The sequence below is a fragment of the Vanessa tameamea genome, chromosome 21, assembly GCF_037043105.1.
Source record: "Vanessa tameamea isolate UH-Manoa-2023 chromosome 21, ilVanTame1 primary haplotype, whole genome shotgun sequence".
Classification (NCBI taxonomy): domain Eukaryota; kingdom Metazoa; phylum Arthropoda; class Insecta; order Lepidoptera; family Nymphalidae; genus Vanessa; species Vanessa tameamea.
Window position 1 is genome coordinate 3,657,034 of NC_087329.1, and position 20,310 is coordinate 3,677,343.

Sequence of the window (20,310 nt, forward strand, 5' to 3'; positions counted from 1 at the left end):
CTGTAGTTGTGGTAAGTATTTTCAAAGATAATACCTACGTAAAATATTAATCGACATATCCTAAAATTTAATTTTTTTGCATTATTGGAGTAAAATAAATCTTATCAAATAAATTAACTTTAATAAAATAATATTATTTATAATGGAAGTTGTTCATAATTATATTATTAATTTTTCTAGTATTTTAGTAATACTTATTAAAACTATTCAATTTAAAAATAAATAATAACCAAAACGCCTTTGGTGTACATATTGAGAACGACCCATTTTTTAGTACATTTTAATGCTTTGAAATAAAAATAGTGGTTCTAATACTCTTTCAAGCATCTATCACAGATGTTATATAATACAATTCATAAAAACTATTATTCGCACCTTTCAAAGTAACTAGGCTTATGTATTTAGCCTTTTTCTATTTACGTATTGTAAAGAAGTATTTTTACAAGTTCCTTTAAGAAAACAAGCGAATGAACCGTAAAATATTAAGAGGTCTTCTGTCTAATGATATTTGTATTTAATTCACATCGAAAATGTGTTGCCTTCTATTAAACTATATCTATTACTTTGTTCTCGTAACATACATATTGAAATGAATTTGTACCTAAAGGTACGATATTTTTAATATTGTAAATTAATAGATCTGTACCTGGATGAACATGCAGCCACACTAGAAGGGCCAATGACTAATGAACATTGAACGGCTGAACGCCACTGGTTACCTGTGAAGACTTGGTTTTGACTATTTCACATTATTGCAAGTGTAAAAGTGGCCTATACAGCGGTCTGTTAAACTTGGTAACACATGTATCTCCAATCGTAACACGAATGTTCGAGTTACGATTATTTGTTGAAGGGACTGTTAGTAACAGAGATAGATACCCTATCTCATCTACTTTGCGTTTCTTTAACTTATGAAATGAACAATTTCATAGGCAGTCAGCAACCATGAAAAAACCAAACAACCAACCAACGTCATATCTTCGACGTTTTTAAATGTTTAAATATTAACTATATCATCAAAAGTCTAGTGAAATTTATCTATTGTCTATGGAATTGAAGATCATTGATGTTCTATTTTATTCTATAAAATATTACCGAATTAGAATGTTTTAATAAATTAAATTATTTTAATGGCGGCGTTGTTATTAAAATCTAACAAAAAATATTTATGATGAAACCTATGCAGCAGCGATATCTACGGTCTTTGTTATGAAGCTTCCAACTCAGATCTAACCGTTGCATTATATTATTATAATTATTATTGTTTAATATATATTTATATAGCGTGTTGCAAATGATAATATTAGCTATCTACTGTATTTTATAGCATAAATCCGTCAACGGCACTTCCGAGGTCACTTAATTTCACTTCATAAGTTATTTATTACGTCCCATATAAATAAAAGTCTGTCGTGGAGGACGCGGAGTATTAAATTCTACAATTGGTAACCGGTTCTTATCTGGTGGTTGTTTTCTGAATCCGGTTGCTGGATAATTGGTGGGGAGAGGGGGTCCTCGCTGGACGTCACCGTGGTTGATGGAGGAGCATCTGAAATAAAATACAAATGTTTTTGTTGAGGTAAAAGAATACGAAAAATAGGTAAATAACTTTTTAAGGAGTACATGTACCAATTCCTGGGTAGACGGAATATTTAATCAAAGACAACATTTTATTTTAAATAAGTCTGTGAAGGATTTTTTTTTTATTAAATGATAATGAACACAAAAGTTAGTCGCGTTAATCTTGAAATTTTTTTAAAAGTTGATTTATGGATATACCTTCGCTGTCATCCTCTTCGGCAAGCCACTTTTGTATATCCGCCTGATACATCCTTCTCTGTAACACCTCTTTGGTACGAGGCCTCGTACCTATGAAAGTCACTTGCATCTACAAATAAAAAAATATCATAAAATATGTATACCATCAAACAGAGTAACATTATACGCAAGGGAAGGGATGCAATGACGGTGGTAATTGTGGTATATATTTTACTATGATGAGTAATCGGTCAAAAAGTATCGAGGCCTACTAATCTCAAACAGAGATAGTAAAACATTTTTTTTTTTTAATAAGACAGGTTTTTATTTTAAGCGTGTCAAAACCAACATACCCCAGGAGGTAAGTGCGCGCGCAGTTCTTCTGCCAAATCCCCGCTGGCTCCTAACCTCTGCGCCTCTTCCCAGCTCGTATGCACCTCTTCATGCAGCAGTTTCTCCTCTAAATAAATGTATATAATAAGTTTAATAGTACTGTATTATAACAGGTAGATTAAAAGTTAGAATAATAACAATAATAAATTGAATAATCATTTATTTCCTTCTACAAATTATTTTTAGTGTGAAACTCTTGTTTCAGAAGGACTCCTTCATAAGTAAACAAATAAAAAGCAAAATAAGAATTTAAAATAAAACTATATTATTTTATTGTTTTTTGTTTATTACATCATTCATTACTTATTATATGTAAAATAAATAAATATAAATCATCATTGTATGTAATCTTTCACTCAACAGTCTTTGATTTTCTAACCTAACGCTAACTTATAAAGCCGTATCACCAAGTACGGCTTTACGCAAGCTCCTCTGGGTATGTATTAATCAAATATTATACCGTTAAGTAGCAACACTTATTCAAAGTGTGAGTAAGCCATAAAGCCAATATAATTACGGGCACATGTGACATTACAGACATGATCTTAGTTCCCAAGGTGGCACAATAGAATTTAATAAGGTTTTTAATTCTCACAGTGCCAATATATATGAGTGGTAGTGACTAGGTTGCCAATTTGACAGTCGTCCTTAACGTTTAATAAAATACGCTTGTTATGAGGTGACCACTCATGTTCATAGTTCGTTGACTTTTATAATCAAGTTTAAATAATTCCAACATTCTCACCATCTCTCTTCGTTGTACTGCGTTTGTACTGTATCCTGAACCGGAACGCTTCGAGCACGCTCGCTACAACAATAGTCAGCACCACCATGGTGAATAGGTAGAAAACCTGCCAGGAAAAAAATTTTTACGGACCTATGCCTGTATATTTCTAATAATCGATGTCAGTGCTTAACTCGTGTCATTGCTGTCGTTGTCTACACAGATGTTTGGCACCAGTTATGACCATAAAATATTAAAAAAAATGTATTACATATATAGATATTTTTCAAACGCTCTTCCGTTTTAAAAATAATTGTAATTTTCGCAGTAAATTCTACAAATAAAAGTAAAATAATATTAAGAATTCGCTTCCTACTTATCCCGAACATATGGATAAAACGTCAGCACGCTAGAACAACACATGTACGGTGACTCTCTTACCGAAAAGTACTTAATTATCAAGTCGAAAAGTATTTTGTAATAACATCTTCAATTATATAACTCAATCGTATAACACAGCGCAATGGACAGTGACGCTGTAGAATTCCGTAGGTGCGACAAAGTGGACTACATGCATCCTGCTCCCACAGCTTACAAAACTGCGGAACGCGCGTCTTTTATACTCAGAATTACGATTACATTTGGCTCATAATAATGAGAATTTGCTCAAGCCTTACGCGTGATGTTCCTCACCATAAAATATATCCTGCTGAACTGTCCCGCAACGGTAGCGTAAGCGTTCATGAGTATGAACCAGTTGTTGACGACGGTCAGCTCAAATAGCGACACGCCGCTCGTGAGAATATTCTCGAAGTTGTTGAGATAGTAGTAGCCGAGAGGGGTCGAGCTGTTCTCCGAGTACTTGTAGAAGTCTTCCACGGTTGTGTTACTACACAAGAATGTACACCATTAGTTAGTGTTATGTTGTAGCGTGACTTACTAGAATTATGAAAAAACAAACTGATCCAAATATACTCTAATCTTTAGATTAAATACATCGATGCCGATGCGTGCGATTTGGTCACGAGGGCTTCGATATATCCGTAGTTGCTAGTCTTTCTCGAGGAAGACAAGATTAAGAAGGAGGTTATATTATTATTTTGCACACGTACATGAATAAATACTTAAGCACTTTTTATACTCAACTAATGAGAATTTACCAAACAAATAAGTTTTATAGGCCCGATCTTTTGAATTAATTGAATAAAAGAAATTATAATGTATGTTAAGCTCAACTTTGTATTAAATTTGACTTGAAAATGTCACGACTAACCCTGCAATAAATTATAGGTACAATATTGCATTCAATAATGATATTTTTAACTAATTCATTGAAAAAAAATCCCACCAAATAATAAGAAAATCACTCACATGCAACAGTTTCTCAAGTCGTAACCAGCAAACAGTTCCATCCCAATAATGGCGAAGAAGTAGTACATTACCAGCATCACACAGCCCGCCGAGGACATGAGAGGAGATAGCAACACCAGAGTCCCAAAAACATCGCGGTAGCGCTTTTTCAGCTTATACAAACGCATTAGCCTGGTTGATACAAACAAAATTTTCACAATCATATTAAAAAATGTCTCTTGCTATTTCGATATGAGATATTTCGTGTTCATTATAAACCCATCACAATCTACCGAGTATAATCAATGTATTTACAGTAGCTATTGCCAATTTTTTTTCCCAAGGATTTTTACGTTGATTTAATTATAAATTTTATAAATAAATGTTTTAAAACGCTTGGATTATATAATCAAGATCATATTGCTATTATTTTTTATTTTACTATAACATATTATTATTTTACTATAACATGGTATTCCATGTACAAGAATTTACCTGAGTGGTCTGAACATGACCACAATGAAGAGTTTCGGCGCTATCGTGAGCATTACGGCTCCGAGCAGCGCCAGCAGCGTGACGCTCAGGTCGAACACGTTCCAGCCGCTCTCCAGGTACGCGGACAGACCCGATGCCATTATACGCAAAGCTGCCTCCAGGAGGAACACTAGAGGAATTGTGAAATAAAAAATGTACCTTACATTATTCTATCAATATAGATCTGTGGATTCCTAGGATTCGTCTATTATCTTAGCTAGTTAAGCCGTGTTCAAACTAATTATTATCTAATAAAATGGGATCATGTGCTATGTGTTTAAAGGTCATTATTCCAATTGACATATTAACCTTCCTGTTATAAACGAGTCACAGTCGTAGACTCGTTTATAATCTACTTATATATTAACAACTTTTAAAAGGTCCATAGTTGAACCTTTTAAAAGATGCAAAATATCTATTTACTGAAGCATTGAGAAATAATAGTATTTTTAAAATTTATATTTTTAAAATCTGAGCCGTAGATATTTTTCTACGTTAATTGTAAAATTTGTCACATACTAAATCAATTCAATACAGTTTATTATATGCTACATCAAATAACTACTGAGTTTCTTGCCGGTTCTTCTCGGTAGAATCTACATTCCGAACCAGTGGTTTACTGAATAATTTATCTACTTCAATACGGTCGTGCAAACAAGAAAACTCACATATAAGGAATAGCCAAGTGTCCCAAGACGCGCAGAGCAGCCTAGCGCTGTCCTGCAGGTCGCCGGCCGCCTCGAAAACTCGAAGGATCATCGATACACCATTGCCGATAATAATTGCATCTGTGGAACAGCGGCAACTTATTACAAACTTCCACAATATATTGCTGCGGAACTATTCTCTAGTTTAGCTGCCTCGGTTTTTTTCGATTAATTTCCTTAGGTTTACGACCTCAGTCCTGAATGCAAACCACGGATGTTGCTAATAAGCAGTTGTTGGTTTTTTTGTGGAGAACTTAATAGTCGAATGTTGACAGCGACACAATCCCGTGCCTTGGACAGCACATAAATCCGTGAATCCTTATAATCATGAACTCGGAACGTGTCGGATTGTACCATCGGATTATGAAAGTAAAGAACAATTACTATATTCGCACTGTAATATATCTTGCGCAGTTGCCTAGTCTCAATTCATGAATGACTATAGTGACCGAAATCGGTCAACATAGTCATCATCATAATTTTTTACAATGTGACCTTGAAATTGTGACCAATTATCATCAGATGGCCCTTCAGCTATCTGTCCGTGTGACGATGTACCAAATAGCCCAGCTTCGCTCCCGAGCGCAGTCCCCTGTACTCACACACGAGGTGCTCGAAGTACCGCCAGCGCACGGCGACGGCGGCGGCGCGGCCGAGCGGCTCGAGCGGCGACGCGCTGTACCACGGCGCGCGCGCCGCCTGCGCCGCCCAGCGCAGCGCGAACACCTCGTACACGTTGGCGAACTCCGCGCGGGACAGCCCGCCGCCGCCCGAGCGGCTCAGCTGCTTGAACATCAGGTACACGTCCAGGCCGCCTGCAAGCGAGCGAGCTCTCACTCTCGTCTCTCGGTCTCCGATGTCTCGGATTAACTTGACCGAAACCAGTTTTAAAAGTGAACATTTTTGCAACTGATTTCGAGAAAAGTTTGAAGTCGATCCCAGTCTATTCCGTAATAATTACCCACACGACACTCTTTATATACGATTCAAAAATTAGTTGTTAACGATATTTCAATTTTTGAAAAAGAAAATCTAATTAATCTGTTATAAATAATAAATATTATAAAATAGTCAGTGGAACATCTAAATCAATCTCAGAAGCGTATAGCGAGACGGCTACGGTACCGTAGTGCGGCGCGTAGTGTCGCAGCAGGCCGGCGAAGTGCCGCAGGCGCACGGCGCGCGGCGCGCGGCGCGACACGAGCAGGCGGAAGGCCCTGCGCGCCGCGCCGCGCCGGTGCAGCAGCAGCGCGCGGCACTTGTCGCGCTCGATGCGGGTGAACGTCTCGTAAACCACGGCCAGCATCTGCGGGAGCGGTCGTGACCGTTGTACACGTGTTTAGTCGTATAAACCAAATACATTTAAACGATGTTTTTTTGTTTTTCAGAACTATAAATGATAATTTGGGAATAAACGAAAACATAACTTACCAAATTCATGAGAACGTAAAGTACGGTTATGATGTAGAGGATGAAGAACAAGGCGTACCACTTCGATTTGGCGTATGACGGCATCATGACATCTGGGAAACTGTAAAAAAAATGGTGATCTTTAAGATAAAAGCATAAAGTATAAAACCAAACTTTTGAATTTCGAATTATTTTAACAAATAATCTCGTTCACGAGATTCAAGAGATAACTTCAGGTTTAGATTGAAAACATTCACAAAAAGATAATTAACATAATATAGAAGATCTTTTAACTCAAAAATAGACAGCTATAAAACAAAACAAATACACTACAACTAAATAAAATAAATTAAAAAATAAATCAATGTGAATTCATTCTTTGTCAGTGCAATTCCAATAAATGCATTAAATTGATAGTATGCGTGTTATAAGCCACAATATTTACCGTGCATTGTAATAATACAGTGGGGCAAGTCTTAATCAAAGTATAAAAAAACTTACTTGGCCGTTGTAAGCAGAACGAACATGCTAACAAAAGAGTCACTAATCGTTTGAAAATGTCCATTATCCACGTGCTCAGTGAACAGATAATATCCCAAAAGGGAATACGTAGCTACGAAAAACATTAGAAGACCTGAAAATCCAAAAATATATTTAACGTCATTTATAAAACTAGATTTTATATAGTCACACATGGACTCTAAGATACAATATTAGCTCAGTTCGGTGGCTGAGTTTTAATTCTATAATTTGATCGGAAGAAGGATAATAGCATATCGGACACCGGACTTTATAGATATGTACTTCTTTTGCCTACTACGATTCCAGTTCACTCATTCTGAATACGTCACTCAAAATAAGGCAAAGAACAGCTTACAGATTTACCGGCGATCGGTCGGCCGGCCGGCCGTCCAGATAAGGGTATTAGCCAATTTCCAATGTAAATATAAATTCATAATTCCTACCTAACATATCAATAATAGGTGGTAAAGATTGCAGGATCTGCCTTATAAATCGTCTGACTCCCCCACAATGCCGAGTATCCACCAAAAAGATGGGTCGAAGCGCTCTTGTTACTCTGAAGTGAGATGACTGTCTACAGAGCACTACTACTGCTTCTAGAACCATTATTAGGAGTGTTATTCCCTGGAAAATAAAAATAGTAGGTATAACTAATTATATAAGTAAACCGCAAACCATAAAACGTAGGTATAAAACATAATTCAACGCACAAGTTAGTCACAGATAAAAAAACTCGCTTTTCTATTAACCAATATTAGGATGACGCTATAAAGTTTAATCATCTAAAAAGAAGATAATTCACCAATGACAAATATTTAAAAGTATTACCTTCAGCATTGTTCTCTTATGTTTAAAAATCGTCCCCCATCCTATCCATTTTAATTTAAGATGTAATTCTATACCAATCACAGATAACGCGAGCAGTTCTATCGTACCATGTGCCCAAACTGGAAGCTGTAACATATGAAAATATTCCGCAAATATTGTTATATATTTATATACTTATTATTTGAGATTCATAAAGTCACAAACAGTTGAAGTTTGTAAATATTTTAATTGAACTCCGTGCACAACTGTGATGAAAAACAGCGCGAGGAAACCTACACATGTCGGATGAAATTAAGAAACCCATGAAGATGAAAAGGGCTTTGCCCATTAAGTGACATTTACTAACTGTTACTTTACTTTATTTTTACTTTACACATAAAATTAATAAAAAAATAATAAAAAAATTAAGTTCTGACTAGTTTACTAGTTGACAAGACAAAGTAGAATTTATTCAATTAAGGTAACAATGATGAGGCTTTAAGATGATATTGTTACTACAGAGATTTAAACACAATTTAGTAAAACTGATATCTTTTATAACACGCTCTTCTCTTAAAAGGCAGTTTTTTTAATTACACTAAGATTAAATGTGAGATCTTCACCTCGAAAGCGGGAACAGCTGGATCTTCAGTAAACGCCAGAAGAATTAAAACCAGTGAAGCTAACAAGTCCAGCCCGTGATACCACGGGTTATGAACTCGGAGATAAGCTGGTAGTTCCTCTGGACTCGAAGGATGAGAGTCGAATTTTTCATTATTTAATCCTTCCTGAAAATGCCAATAAGTAACTATTTTCATAAATTATGATCTATGAAAACTGTTTTAATCTTTTCTTACTTATTATGTTTTGGTTTAAGGGCATTTTATCTGAAGACATGTTGTTTGCCGAGATAGTCTAAATTTTTGAATGACAAATTACATTAAAAAAAAACTTAATGAATCATCTATCAAAGGATATAAAAAATTATAACTCTTAATACATTGTAGCAATTTAAAGAGAGAGTGTTTATACCTTTTTTTAATAGTATTTTTTTTCAAAATACAATTAAAAAAATCGCTTAAGCATAAACAAGTTCAAGTTTTCACATCGTAACATGGCGCAGAAGGAATTCATTAAACAAATCATTGTTTGATAGTTCGGGCTGACCTTCCATCCCACACCCCTTGCCGCGCCTTTTTTTACGTTCAAATAAACCGAGTTAATTGAAATATATGAATCTCGTCAACTATTAAGTGAAATTATATTATAATATGTTTTCAACGGTTCCCACCTCTAAATAAATAGCTGCTTCATGATAATTCATCTCCCAATGCTCGTCCTCCGACATTTGCAAGCCGGTGTGGAGGGATGAGCGACTGCCCATATCCAAAGTTGCGTCTCCTCCGCCATCTGTGTCTGTGCGGTTATCTAGAAATATTGAAAAAACGGTCTAGGCTCGATTTGTCTTCGCTAACTATCGGGATTTATTGCCTAAATTCAGCCCTTGGCAACGGGGGTTAAAGCCCAGAGGCTACCAAAAATGAGCAACTGCCACATAAAAAACATAAGTATTATTTTAAAAATTCGATATTACGTACAATTTCGTGTACAGACTTGCAAAGCGCTATCCGCCCGACAATGCTTAATGTTTGTTCAGACATGAACTTGATCACCACTATAAATAATTGATGCCAAAGGCAAACTCATTTATTTATTTCCGGAATTTCGAAAAAAAGGTGTGAAAAAATTTATATCAGTGTTTGCTAGTGCCGGAGAAAAGTAAATACCTACCTATTGTTATAGTACTTAATTATTTTGTTTACGTGTACTAGTCGGTTGATCACAACTGCTTGTATAGATAGGTTACTTAGTAACTTACAGATATTTTAATTGTCCTCTTTCGATTTGAAGACAAATACAGCACGTTATATTCAATTGTTTTTTCACGAGAGAAGCACTACCTCTCTAAAATGGCCGAATAAGCAATATTGCAGAGCAATTAATTTTGTAATTTTTTTTAATTTCACAATTATTTTAAATTGATCTTGAAGTAACTATTTTATCAAAACTATTCCTTTTCGGAAAGAGCGAGCGGTGCGCGGGCGACGGGAAAAGGGCGGGACTTGAGCTTCGATGCCAGTTTGTCACGTTTTAACAATGAAACCGCAGACAAAAAAATACGCAAATAGACGGAGCGCGTGAACTCATTGATTTGATGAAATGTTAGTTATCGTTTTTATGGACAATTTTGGGATTTCGACTTTTATTTTTTCCTACACAAATATGATCAGTATTCGATACTGAGTACACCAATTTTTATTTGTACCATTAAAAATTAGTGGTAAATTAGGTACTTTAAAATTGATACCGTTTTGTGAAAACTTCTGTATTTGTCTTAGCGGTTTATTAGTTGGTCCCTTTACAAGCCGTAATTCTATTTCCGCGTGCTGACAAAGGCTGCGGTGTGATACCTATATTCAGAAAATACTTGGTTACTAAAACTTTTTTTTTACAGGTAAGGTAACTGACACGAAACATGGCTACAGCAAAGTAAAAATGACGACAATATAGTGTCGATTATTTGAAATATGTTTTTGTTCCATCACAGGCAGACAAACAATTGCCCATGTGCCTATTATGCAACAAAGTTTTGAACAATGACTCTATGAAACCATCAAAGCTCGAAGATCATCTAAAAAGGTGTCCAACTGATAAAATAGGTAAAGATTTAAAATATTTTCAAACATTGAAGGAAAAATATGAAAAGATGCACCACCCACCATGCACAGTATGTTCGCTTCAACATCTCAAAGTAACGATGATGGCTTGCGGGCATCTTACAATATCTCATTACTTATAGCAAAATCTGGAAAACCGCACACTATCGGAGAACAATTAATTTTACCCGCTGTTGAAGAGGTTTTAAAAACTCTTTTGCACAAATCTCCATTTGACGTACTAAAAATAATTCCATTAAGTAACAATACTGTACAAAGACGCATTGATGAAATGAGCTCTGATATCGAAAGTTTTTTGTGCAATCATCTGCAAAAAACTCATTTTTCTATACAACTGGACGAGTCAACGTTACCCGGTAATGAAGCATTATTATTGGCATATGTCCGATTTATTATGGAGGAAGAAATTCACGAAGAATTGCTATTTGACAGATTTGTTTAAAAAATTTAAAGATATTAACTTGCATTTACAAGGTGACAGCCTGAATTTAATAAAAAAAAAGGGGATAATTTCGGCTTTTCTTGGGAAATTGAAATTTATCAAGCAAAACATTAGTCGGCGCGAATTCTCACAATTTCCAAACTTGTCGCAGGTAGAATGTATTGATGAGGATATCCATACCTACAGTCAACATTTAAGTGCCCTGCATGATGACTTCAAAACCAGGTTTGAAGATATGCTGACGATGGATATACCACCATGGATCATAAATCCATTTGATGAAACGGAAGTGGCCAAGGTTGTATTACAAGAGGAGCTGCTCGAGCTAAGCACCAATAAAGAGCTGAAGGTGAAATTTAGAAAAGGCTACCAAACATTTTGGCTGCAAGCAGAAATACCCCAAAAATATCCTGGACTGTGGGAAATCGCAAGGAAACTTTTAATAGCTTTTCTGACTCACTGAAAGGAGTTTTAGTGCCGTTACAAACCTCTTAACAAAAAAAAGGAGCAAATTAAACATCACAGAGCGGGGGGATTTACGGTTATTGCTCACAAAAATAAAGCCAAACATTGATCGTTTGCTGACACTCCATCAAATACATCCTTCCCATTAATTAAAATTATGACCTGAACCTATATTACCTTATTAATTTTTTCTTGTTCTATTCTTTTAATAAATTAAGTGTTATAAAATGTACCATTTTTCGTTTTTATTTTACCTATCGGAATATAGGGACAGAACTCAGAAGCGACACAATTTTTATTTTTTGGCGACTTTAAGAATGTGGTAGAAATGTAGCAGCCCCCTGCAGCCAACCATCCACCGAAACCAGTAAAATTTTTAAAATGGTCCACGAGAAAATAACTTTGGGAACTACTCATCTAGATGAATAATTTTAATGTTGTTTTCACTATTCTAGTCATTTTAGCCTGTTACTTTTTGGAGGCAAACTTCAAGCAAAACTTAAAAAAGAAAAAAAACAGAATATTCTGACAAACGTTTAAGAATCGTATAATTTAATTACTCACATGTTATCTTATTAATTGTTATTAGTAAGCATAAGATTGATTTTATTATGTCGGTTACGTATTCAAACAAAATATTTATTAATACTGGTTGTTGACATTTAGTTTATGTGTAGGTAATCCTTCACATTAAAATAAGATTAGTTTTCAAGCGTGGTCGTGTGTCACACATACAGAAATGATAAGCTTATAAAATAAAAATGTACCTACCTAAATTATTTGAAAATGAGGAATAAATGCTTCTATTTATACCATCTTTCATTATATGCAATAACCCTTCGAATTTCATGGCTTCCAATTTTAGTCAAAACACTATCAGTATTAACATCTAACTTGAAGTAATTTACATCTCACATTTATGTTATGTAAATTTCAAAACACAAGATAACAATTTTAAAGTATGGTTCACAAAAAAATAATGGTATAATATCTCAGAGAAATACCAAAAATATAGAAAAATCGCATGCGTAAACTATCATATTGTGAAACTTTTAGCTGATACTAAAGCTTTATCTTTCCTTTTTTCTGTTATCTATTTTTCATATCAATAAAAATAGACCGTATTTATAAAGAAGACACCTTAACGATTTTTTATATTATTTTCAATATTCTTTTTTTGTTAACTGTACATCGGCATTGTTATCATTTATATAAACATTAGCTGTGTCCTATATTTACATAATTTCACCGCAATATATTTAAATGACTCAAGGTAATCACGCAATGCAAGTATCTGTACATTTTAACGTTAGTAAATAAAATTTGTATTTTTAATTGAAGTAGAAAGATATACAATATTTATACGGAATTTCTATATTAAATATAAAGAAAATCCAGCTATTTGAAGGTGAAAATTTAAAATTCAATATGATATTTAAACTAGAATACCAAGAATTCGCAATGAAAGACAGTTTGTTTAAAAAAATAAGTGTATTCCTGTTTATATTAAATAACTTTTGGAAAATTATTTCAAATAGCAATGAGACCGTTTCTAGGACAGACGTTTCATTGCTATTTACTTTTATTAGGCGCGCCACAAACAATTGTTCAATACCTTTAGACAACAATGTCATATTCCATTTGCCGTTCACATGACTAATTTCAATATTCTATCATATATTTACATAATTTACAACAATAAATACCAGAACTCATTCTTACATGAATATATTTAATTTTGGCGGAAATAATAAAATTCGTTAAGCGTAAGATTAGGAAATGTCGATCACGCAATTGTTTACAATGACCTTGATTTTAACGCTTTTATAAGGTAACGTGCAAAACGTGCATTTTGAAATAATAGAGTGGCTTACACAATGAGATGATGGAGAGAATATTGTATTAGCTTGCAAATTATTTTACTTATTCTCGCAATAATTTCAACGCTAATTAAATAATTTTGCAATACAAACTGCTGTTTAATTAGTCGCATTGTTTTTTTTTATTTATATATATTTTTTAATGAATTGCACATAATTATGATCTGTAATATTTTATTAGTAGTTCAATATTTTTACGTAAATTATAGCACTGGCGGAAAATAAGTAAGCACTTACACGACTTTAGCTTATACCAACGGTCTTTAATTGAATCATATAGTTTATCAGGGAAACTCACTAATTTTGTCATTTTATTGTCACTGTAAATATGAAACTATAGTTAGCCATTCATAACCTAGTGGAAGATGACAGGTGACCTTATCTTCACAAAAGATAAGATACTAATAATGATTGTCAATCAAATGTTGTTACAAAAGATAATATACCTACAAGATTTTTTTTTTGAAAACTGACTTCAGTTTTCATTTATATTTCATGATTCACATGATCTTCTATGGTCTATTAGTTATGTCATGTTATATAAGACTTACTTTAATGGAATTAATTATTACAATTGCATTAGTCTGACTAACCTGTGCTACATTCGAATGGAGTCTATACCATAACTTATCACTCAAAATCCAGATTAAAATAAATTTGTTCATGGTAAATATTCTAATTTTTTTTCTATTTCTGCAACCCCTTTTTTCAATATACGATAGGACATACCATATGGTAATAGGTTAACAAAACAAAACATTGTTGTGCTTAAATTTTAATTGAATTTATTTATTTTTTCATCATAGCCCTTCAGGCTACATCAAACCCTCATTAAATAAAATAAATAAAACATTAAATTCAATAACAAAACCACACAAAGTAAGGGTTAAATAAAATTTTGAGTTAATTTGAGTGAATTAGATACTTTATTTTATTGGAGCAGCTAAAGTATTTATGTATAATGATCCTTTATAGGCACACGTTTATAATAAACCAATTCTAATATTAATCGAACCAAATAATAATTCATAAGAAATATGTTTATATTATTAGTTTAAATTAAAAAAAGAATGAGCTTGAGCTCATTCCTTTTTTCGTAGTCGTTGACGACTAAAATTTTTTTTATCTGTATTTAATAAACAGATCACATATTTAAATTGGATTGGGACAAGTAACAGTTATCATACAAGTTTTTTCTACGACTTTAACTTAATAAGTAATCAAGAATACTATTTACCAAGTTATATGTGGGAAATATTTTGCATAACTATCAAAATATTTATATTATTATATCTTATTTATTTAAACATATAAATGTTTTGTTCAGAAGGAAATAATAAAAATATTTTTTGTGTATAACTAAATTATTTTAATTGGCATTAAACCCTTAATTATTTGCTTAAAAATCATATTCCTAATTAATTAGCAATCAGTACTTGTATTTATTAAATAAAAATATTTTATTACTGTATTTGTATATAATTATTTAATAAAGATAAATTATAGTTTTCCACATTACTTAAATTTAGTAGCCATATAAATATTAAGTATACTGAATCATACATATGAATATACATAGAACTGCCTTGATCCAATCTGTACAAATAGATTAATCAAGAGATACAGAAATCTCATATATTAATGAATAAAGCAGTAACTGTCACCATTTAAAGAATATTTTCATAGGTTTTAATCTAATATTAATGTGCTTATTTAGGCTGTTTGCTATGGAATATTGTTCTTTATGTGCTTAGTGGTATGCATGGAATTTTATAGCAGCATGCGGGCGAAGCATATACATGCAAGGATACGCTACGTTATTTATTTGAGCCGACTAAGGGATTTAGGTCGACCGTTATAAAAGTAATGTTTATTATGTATAGGTTAGTGACATTGCTAATGACTCACGGTTTACGTCAGAATCCCTTTTATGGCATTAATTAATCGATCTAGCTGCGTTAAAATGCGAAAGATATTATGCTCAAGGTAGAAAATTAAACAAAATGTTTTATGTGTAACAAATGTATTGTTAACAACAAAAGCGTACAAATATTGCGGCGGCTACAGTGCATTGAATAATGTTAACTTCACGTTTACTTGTGACGTTGGAGCCGTAATTGTTGATGCTGGTGTTTGCAAAATCATCACTGAACCTTTTATAACCATCGGTCGGAGAAGACGGGCTCCTCAAAGAAGCCATTTCCGATTACTGATTTTTTTAAATAATTTAATTTGACTTTTGAATGACAGTGTCATATGTTTTATTTGACATATCGTATTGCGTTCTACAACTTACATTTTTTAAGAAAAATATATGTTTACCAGAGCAAAATATAATCAACTTATAACTGCTAAAATACATTAATAATGATAACTCATTTTAATTAAATATAACGTTTTCACTATATAATATTTGAAACTTATTATCTAGATTAATTATTACTGGTAATAAACTTCACATTATCTGTGACAGCCAGTGTAGCCAAATTAAGGATTTACCCCTAAAATAAAATTTAAACTCACTGAATAGTTAAATTAACTCCCGCATTGGAACAGCGTGGTGGAATATGCTCCATACCTTCTCCTCAACGGGAGAGGAGGCATTAGCCCAGCAGTGGGAAATTTACAGGCTATTTATGTTTTATTATGAATAGTTAAACAACATGTATAAGTTTTGCAGTGCTAATTTGAGGAGAAGTATTACATCTGTTGATGTATTAATGCATGCCGTACGATATAATCCCAGATGTTTCAAAAGGTGGACGAAAATTGGCCGTAATAGTTATACTAAGGAAATATACATCAAAATTAATCTCTTTATTTCTTCTAAATTGAAAAGGCATTAAAATTATTAAAATTTTGCAACTCGCCTAATTCATTATTGTTATATTTACTGAGTATTTTAAAAATACTTCTAGTAAATGTATATCGTCATATTTTTTGTAATATATCTTAGTTTATTTAAAATTTGACCATTTCTGAATATTTATTAACAACTTTTAAATAAAAAAAAATTCTTGAAGTTATCAAGTGATTTCAAAAGAATATATAAAATTTTAGGGGAAAGAAGGGTTTTTAAGCTCAATTTACGGGGAAAAAAAATAAAGTGTTGGCGACATTGGTGACAGCTTATGTCAACTTCTTTTTCTTGATCCCGGTTCTAATGTGAGTTGCTGTTGTGTTAGTATAAAATAAATCCAACAATATAAGTACAATATTAGAAGATTAAATCATTTAAACGTATGAATTATAATTATTATAATACAATCAAGTGACGACGTGCCTTATTTTCATTTAACGCGAAGTTAAATATATTATTTATGATAACCAAAGTTTGACGTGCGAGAAATTGGTGATGGTTCTCTAGTGGTTTTTTTTTAAATCAGTGTCTCACGATCAGCTTTAGTAATCATATATTACAAATTAAATGCCATCACTTGTTTGTATGTAAAGGATAACACGAATATATAACCTGCAAACATAGTCAGATGGTGATATTATTTAGAGGTTGTTTCTGTTTGTAGTATGGCTCCACCACAGCCCAAGGCGGCGGCAAAGGCCCCCGCAGCCCCTGCGGGCGGAGTCCAGAAGGCCAAGGTTGGCAAACCGAGGAATTATGACTTGGGAAACGGTGTCGTTAGATTCTCCAAGAGCAAAATGTTCCACAAGAAGGTATAATTATTCATTTGATTTTTTCATGAAACTCTAAATTATAAAAGCCCAGTTGAAATATATTTAATAAACAGCTCATGTTGTCATATTTCTTTAGCATGTGCTAGAGAAATAGTTATTAATAAAATGCCAAGTCCATTTTCGTCAGCTTAACTGTGATATCGTTATCAAATTAGTGTTACTGCATGATTTATATACTATTTAAAAAAAGGGTCGATAGTTTTTCATCTATGTATCATATTTTTGTTGTGATCACTATGCAAAACTTTGCTGTCATTTTATAGCTATGTACCAGGATGTGCCAGGGCAATATCATGCTCTCAAATCTAATTGACAGGGATTTGACATTTGACGTTAAATATAATTAATACATTGAAGTTATTCTTAAATATATACTAGAGGCATTAGTACAAACCAAAATTTTTAAAAGAGAAAAAAGTATTTCTTAAATAAGAAGTCTGTAAGTTCTGTAATTTCAATCATATCTTATTTTAATTATACTTTGCCAACTAATATTTTATTAATTTTCAGGCTAAGTACAAGTTCATTGGCAAGAAACACCCAAAGGCACCCAAGCCTAAAAAGCCCGCAGTTGTGGTGAAGCCCATCGGAGGTGAAAAGAATGGAGGCACCCGTAAAGTTCTGCTCCGCAGCAGAAGGTCCTTTTACCCCACTCAGGACAAGTGAGTAAACACATGTACTATTTATTAAAAAATATATATATAGTAAAGGTGATTATTTTTTTTGTAATTTCTTAATATGAGAAATGTAATCAAAGTTTTTATTTACTTGGAGAATTATTTTCATAGTCCCATAATGAGAATGAAATCATTACAATGAATTCACTGTTTGCTATAGTTTTATTCATATATAGTATATAAATAGTAATCATAAACTAAAGTTATTTTTACATTCTATTATACAAAAGTTTTAATATAAAGTGGAAACTTATTTGGTGTATGTATAACCTACTTTGTTGTCAAATGTTTGTCTTCTATCATAATGTTTATTTTCCAATAAATACTAATGTATTTAATAATAAAAATTTAAAATGAAGCATCAATAGTGCAATGGATTACGGGATTCACTCCTAGCACAACCTTAAAGCTCAATTGGAGGTGTAAATAGGAGTATAAGTAATTCCTATAAATTTTTAAAAGAGAAAGTATGTCAAGTTTTTAATTCTTATTTAGAGACAAGTTTTACATATTGTGGGAATGAGATTTTCATTACAACTCGCTACCAATACTGTATTTACATAGACAAAATAAGTATTTATAAGCTAATGAACAAAATATTAATGGAATTGAATTGCTATTAATTAATGTCTTTATATAATTTTATTTTGATAAGCATTGGGGATACTCGTGACTGAATTTCTGCTACAGCATTAGTGAAGTGTCTGCTTAAACAAAATATACTGTATATTCCTTTACTTACAAACTAGAGGATTATAATCTAATGCTTATGACTTATGTAATTTATTACTTAAAATAATTTTATGACTTTGTTTTTTCTGAAGTGCAGCAATATAACACTGCTAAGTTCCTAAATCATTGTATAAACTAAAAAAATAAATAGAATAGACTTGGGGTCAATTAAAATATCTCATAAATTTTTATTACTTCCTTAGGATTCGCACTCGCTCTCACCACAAGACCTTCAGCAAGCACATCAGAAGGACACGCCCCAACCTTACCGTGGGTACCGTCTGCATCCTGCTGGCAGGCAGACATTCAGGCAAGCGTGTTGTGCTTGTTGGTATCCTGCCCAGTGGCTTGTTGCTTGTGACTGGACCATTCGCTGTGAGTTTACCATTGTTTAATCAATCCAACTTTTTTTTCTTTAACTGTTATATAATTCATATGTTCACAAATGTGAAATTTTTGTGTTTTTTATTAGAATATTTCTGTACATGCAAAGTCCAATTATTAAAAAATATTTTCATTACATCCTGCATAAAATGACTTGACTTTCTTTAAGTTATCACTTGTAATCACTTTACATAGCAAAAATTTATATTGCAAAATTCTTCACCTATACTATATTTGTAATGCAATGTCATTTTTCAAACCACAGTTCAACTCGTGTCCACTACGTCGTATTCCCCAACGGTACGTTATCGGCACCAGCACGAAGGTGGATCTCGGTGACTTCAAGCTACCAGCACACCTTGATGATACCTACTTCAAGAAGAATAAGAAGAGCACCAAGCGCAGCGTTAAGCGCAAGCAGGGTGACGACATCTTCGCAACCAAAAAAGAGGTAAAATCTTTGTGAAAAACCAATGCTTTGATGACAAAATAATTTAGTGTTGATCCACAATGGTAGCATAACAATGAAAGGATAAGTAAAAACAATAAAATATTAGCACTGTCTTATTAATAGCATGCATTTTAAATGCAAGATTCTAGTTCCTTGTTTTTGCAAAATTAAAATAACATTCAAATTTTAATATCAAACAAACTATTTTACATTTAAAATAATGATCAAATCCATTTTTCAGAAATACGTTCCATCTGAACAACGCAAGGCAGACCAAAAGCTTGTGGACGAGGCAGTGATCAAAGCCATCGGCAAACGCACAGACAAGAAAGTGCTCAGAGGATACTTGAAGGCAGCCTTCGGTCTCCGCTCAAGCCAGTTCCCTCACCGTCTGCGCTTTTAGTTAACTCCAATAAAATACTTTGACTAAAACAAGCAGTTTTATTGTTTCAAGCATTGCTCATGACCCACAATGGAAAGGACCTCCTATTTTTTGTATTTGAAATTACTAGCTATCATGATAAATGGATTTGGGTCAATTGTGTTAGTAACTTATTTATTTGAAGTTAATTAAATAAATAAATTCATAAAAAGTAATAATATCTTCCTTTGATTATGTCTGCTTATATTTATGACTTAAGTA

General features: G+C 33.0%; 2 protein-coding genes across 6 annotated transcripts; one reads left to right on the plus strand and one right to left on the minus strand.

The window, feature by feature from the left end:
• Positions 1 to 708: 708 nt before the first annotated feature.
• On the minus strand, positions 709 to 15,981 carry LOC113404578 (two pore channel protein 1-like). Of its 3 annotated transcripts, none has more exons than XM_026645506.2 (17): positions 13,968 to 14,066; positions 9,497 to 9,633; positions 8,829 to 8,993; positions 8,227 to 8,352; positions 7,842 to 8,022; positions 7,378 to 7,510; positions 6,898 to 6,997; positions 6,592 to 6,772; positions 6,069 to 6,281; positions 5,428 to 5,547; positions 4,721 to 4,889; positions 4,247 to 4,417; positions 3,569 to 3,764; positions 2,897 to 3,002; positions 2,112 to 2,218; positions 1,780 to 1,888; positions 709 to 1,549 (listed from the first exon to the last, which is right to left on the minus strand). In XM_026645506.2, exons 1-17 carry the CDS (start codon positions 14,038 to 14,040, stop codon positions 1,437 to 1,439), a joined length of 2,400 nt encoding a protein of 799 aa, XP_026501291.1. In that variant the 5' UTR covers positions 14,041 to 14,066; the 3' UTR covers positions 709 to 1,436. The 3 variants fall into 3 exon arrangements, with proteins under 3 accessions (XP_026501291.1, XP_026501290.1, XP_026501289.1); XM_026645505.2 differs by lacking the exon at positions 13,968 to 14,066 and adding an exon at positions 12,622 to 12,741; XM_026645504.2 differs by lacking the exon at positions 13,968 to 14,066 and adding an exon at positions 15,828 to 15,981 and having other exon boundaries at positions 710 to 1,549.
• An 822-nt stretch (positions 15,982 to 16,803) lies between these two features.
• Positions 16,804 to 20,102, plus strand: LOC113404609 (large ribosomal subunit protein eL6). Of its 3 annotated transcripts, none has more exons than XM_026645540.2 (6): positions 16,804 to 16,895; positions 17,255 to 17,402; positions 17,934 to 18,085; positions 19,036 to 19,207; positions 19,482 to 19,667; positions 19,909 to 20,102. In XM_026645540.2, exons 2-6 carry the CDS (start codon positions 17,256 to 17,258, stop codon positions 20,068 to 20,070), a joined length of 819 nt encoding a protein of 272 aa, XP_026501325.1. In that variant the 5' UTR covers positions 16,804 to 16,895; position 17,255; the 3' UTR covers positions 20,071 to 20,102. The 3 variants fall into 3 exon arrangements, with proteins under 3 accessions (XP_026501325.1, XP_026501326.1, XP_064074310.1); XM_026645541.2 differs by having other exon boundaries at positions 16,869 to 16,970; XM_064218240.1 differs by having other exon boundaries at positions 16,871 to 16,970; positions 19,482 to 19,674; positions 19,915 to 20,102.
• Positions 20,103 to 20,310: the final 208 nt, after the last annotated feature.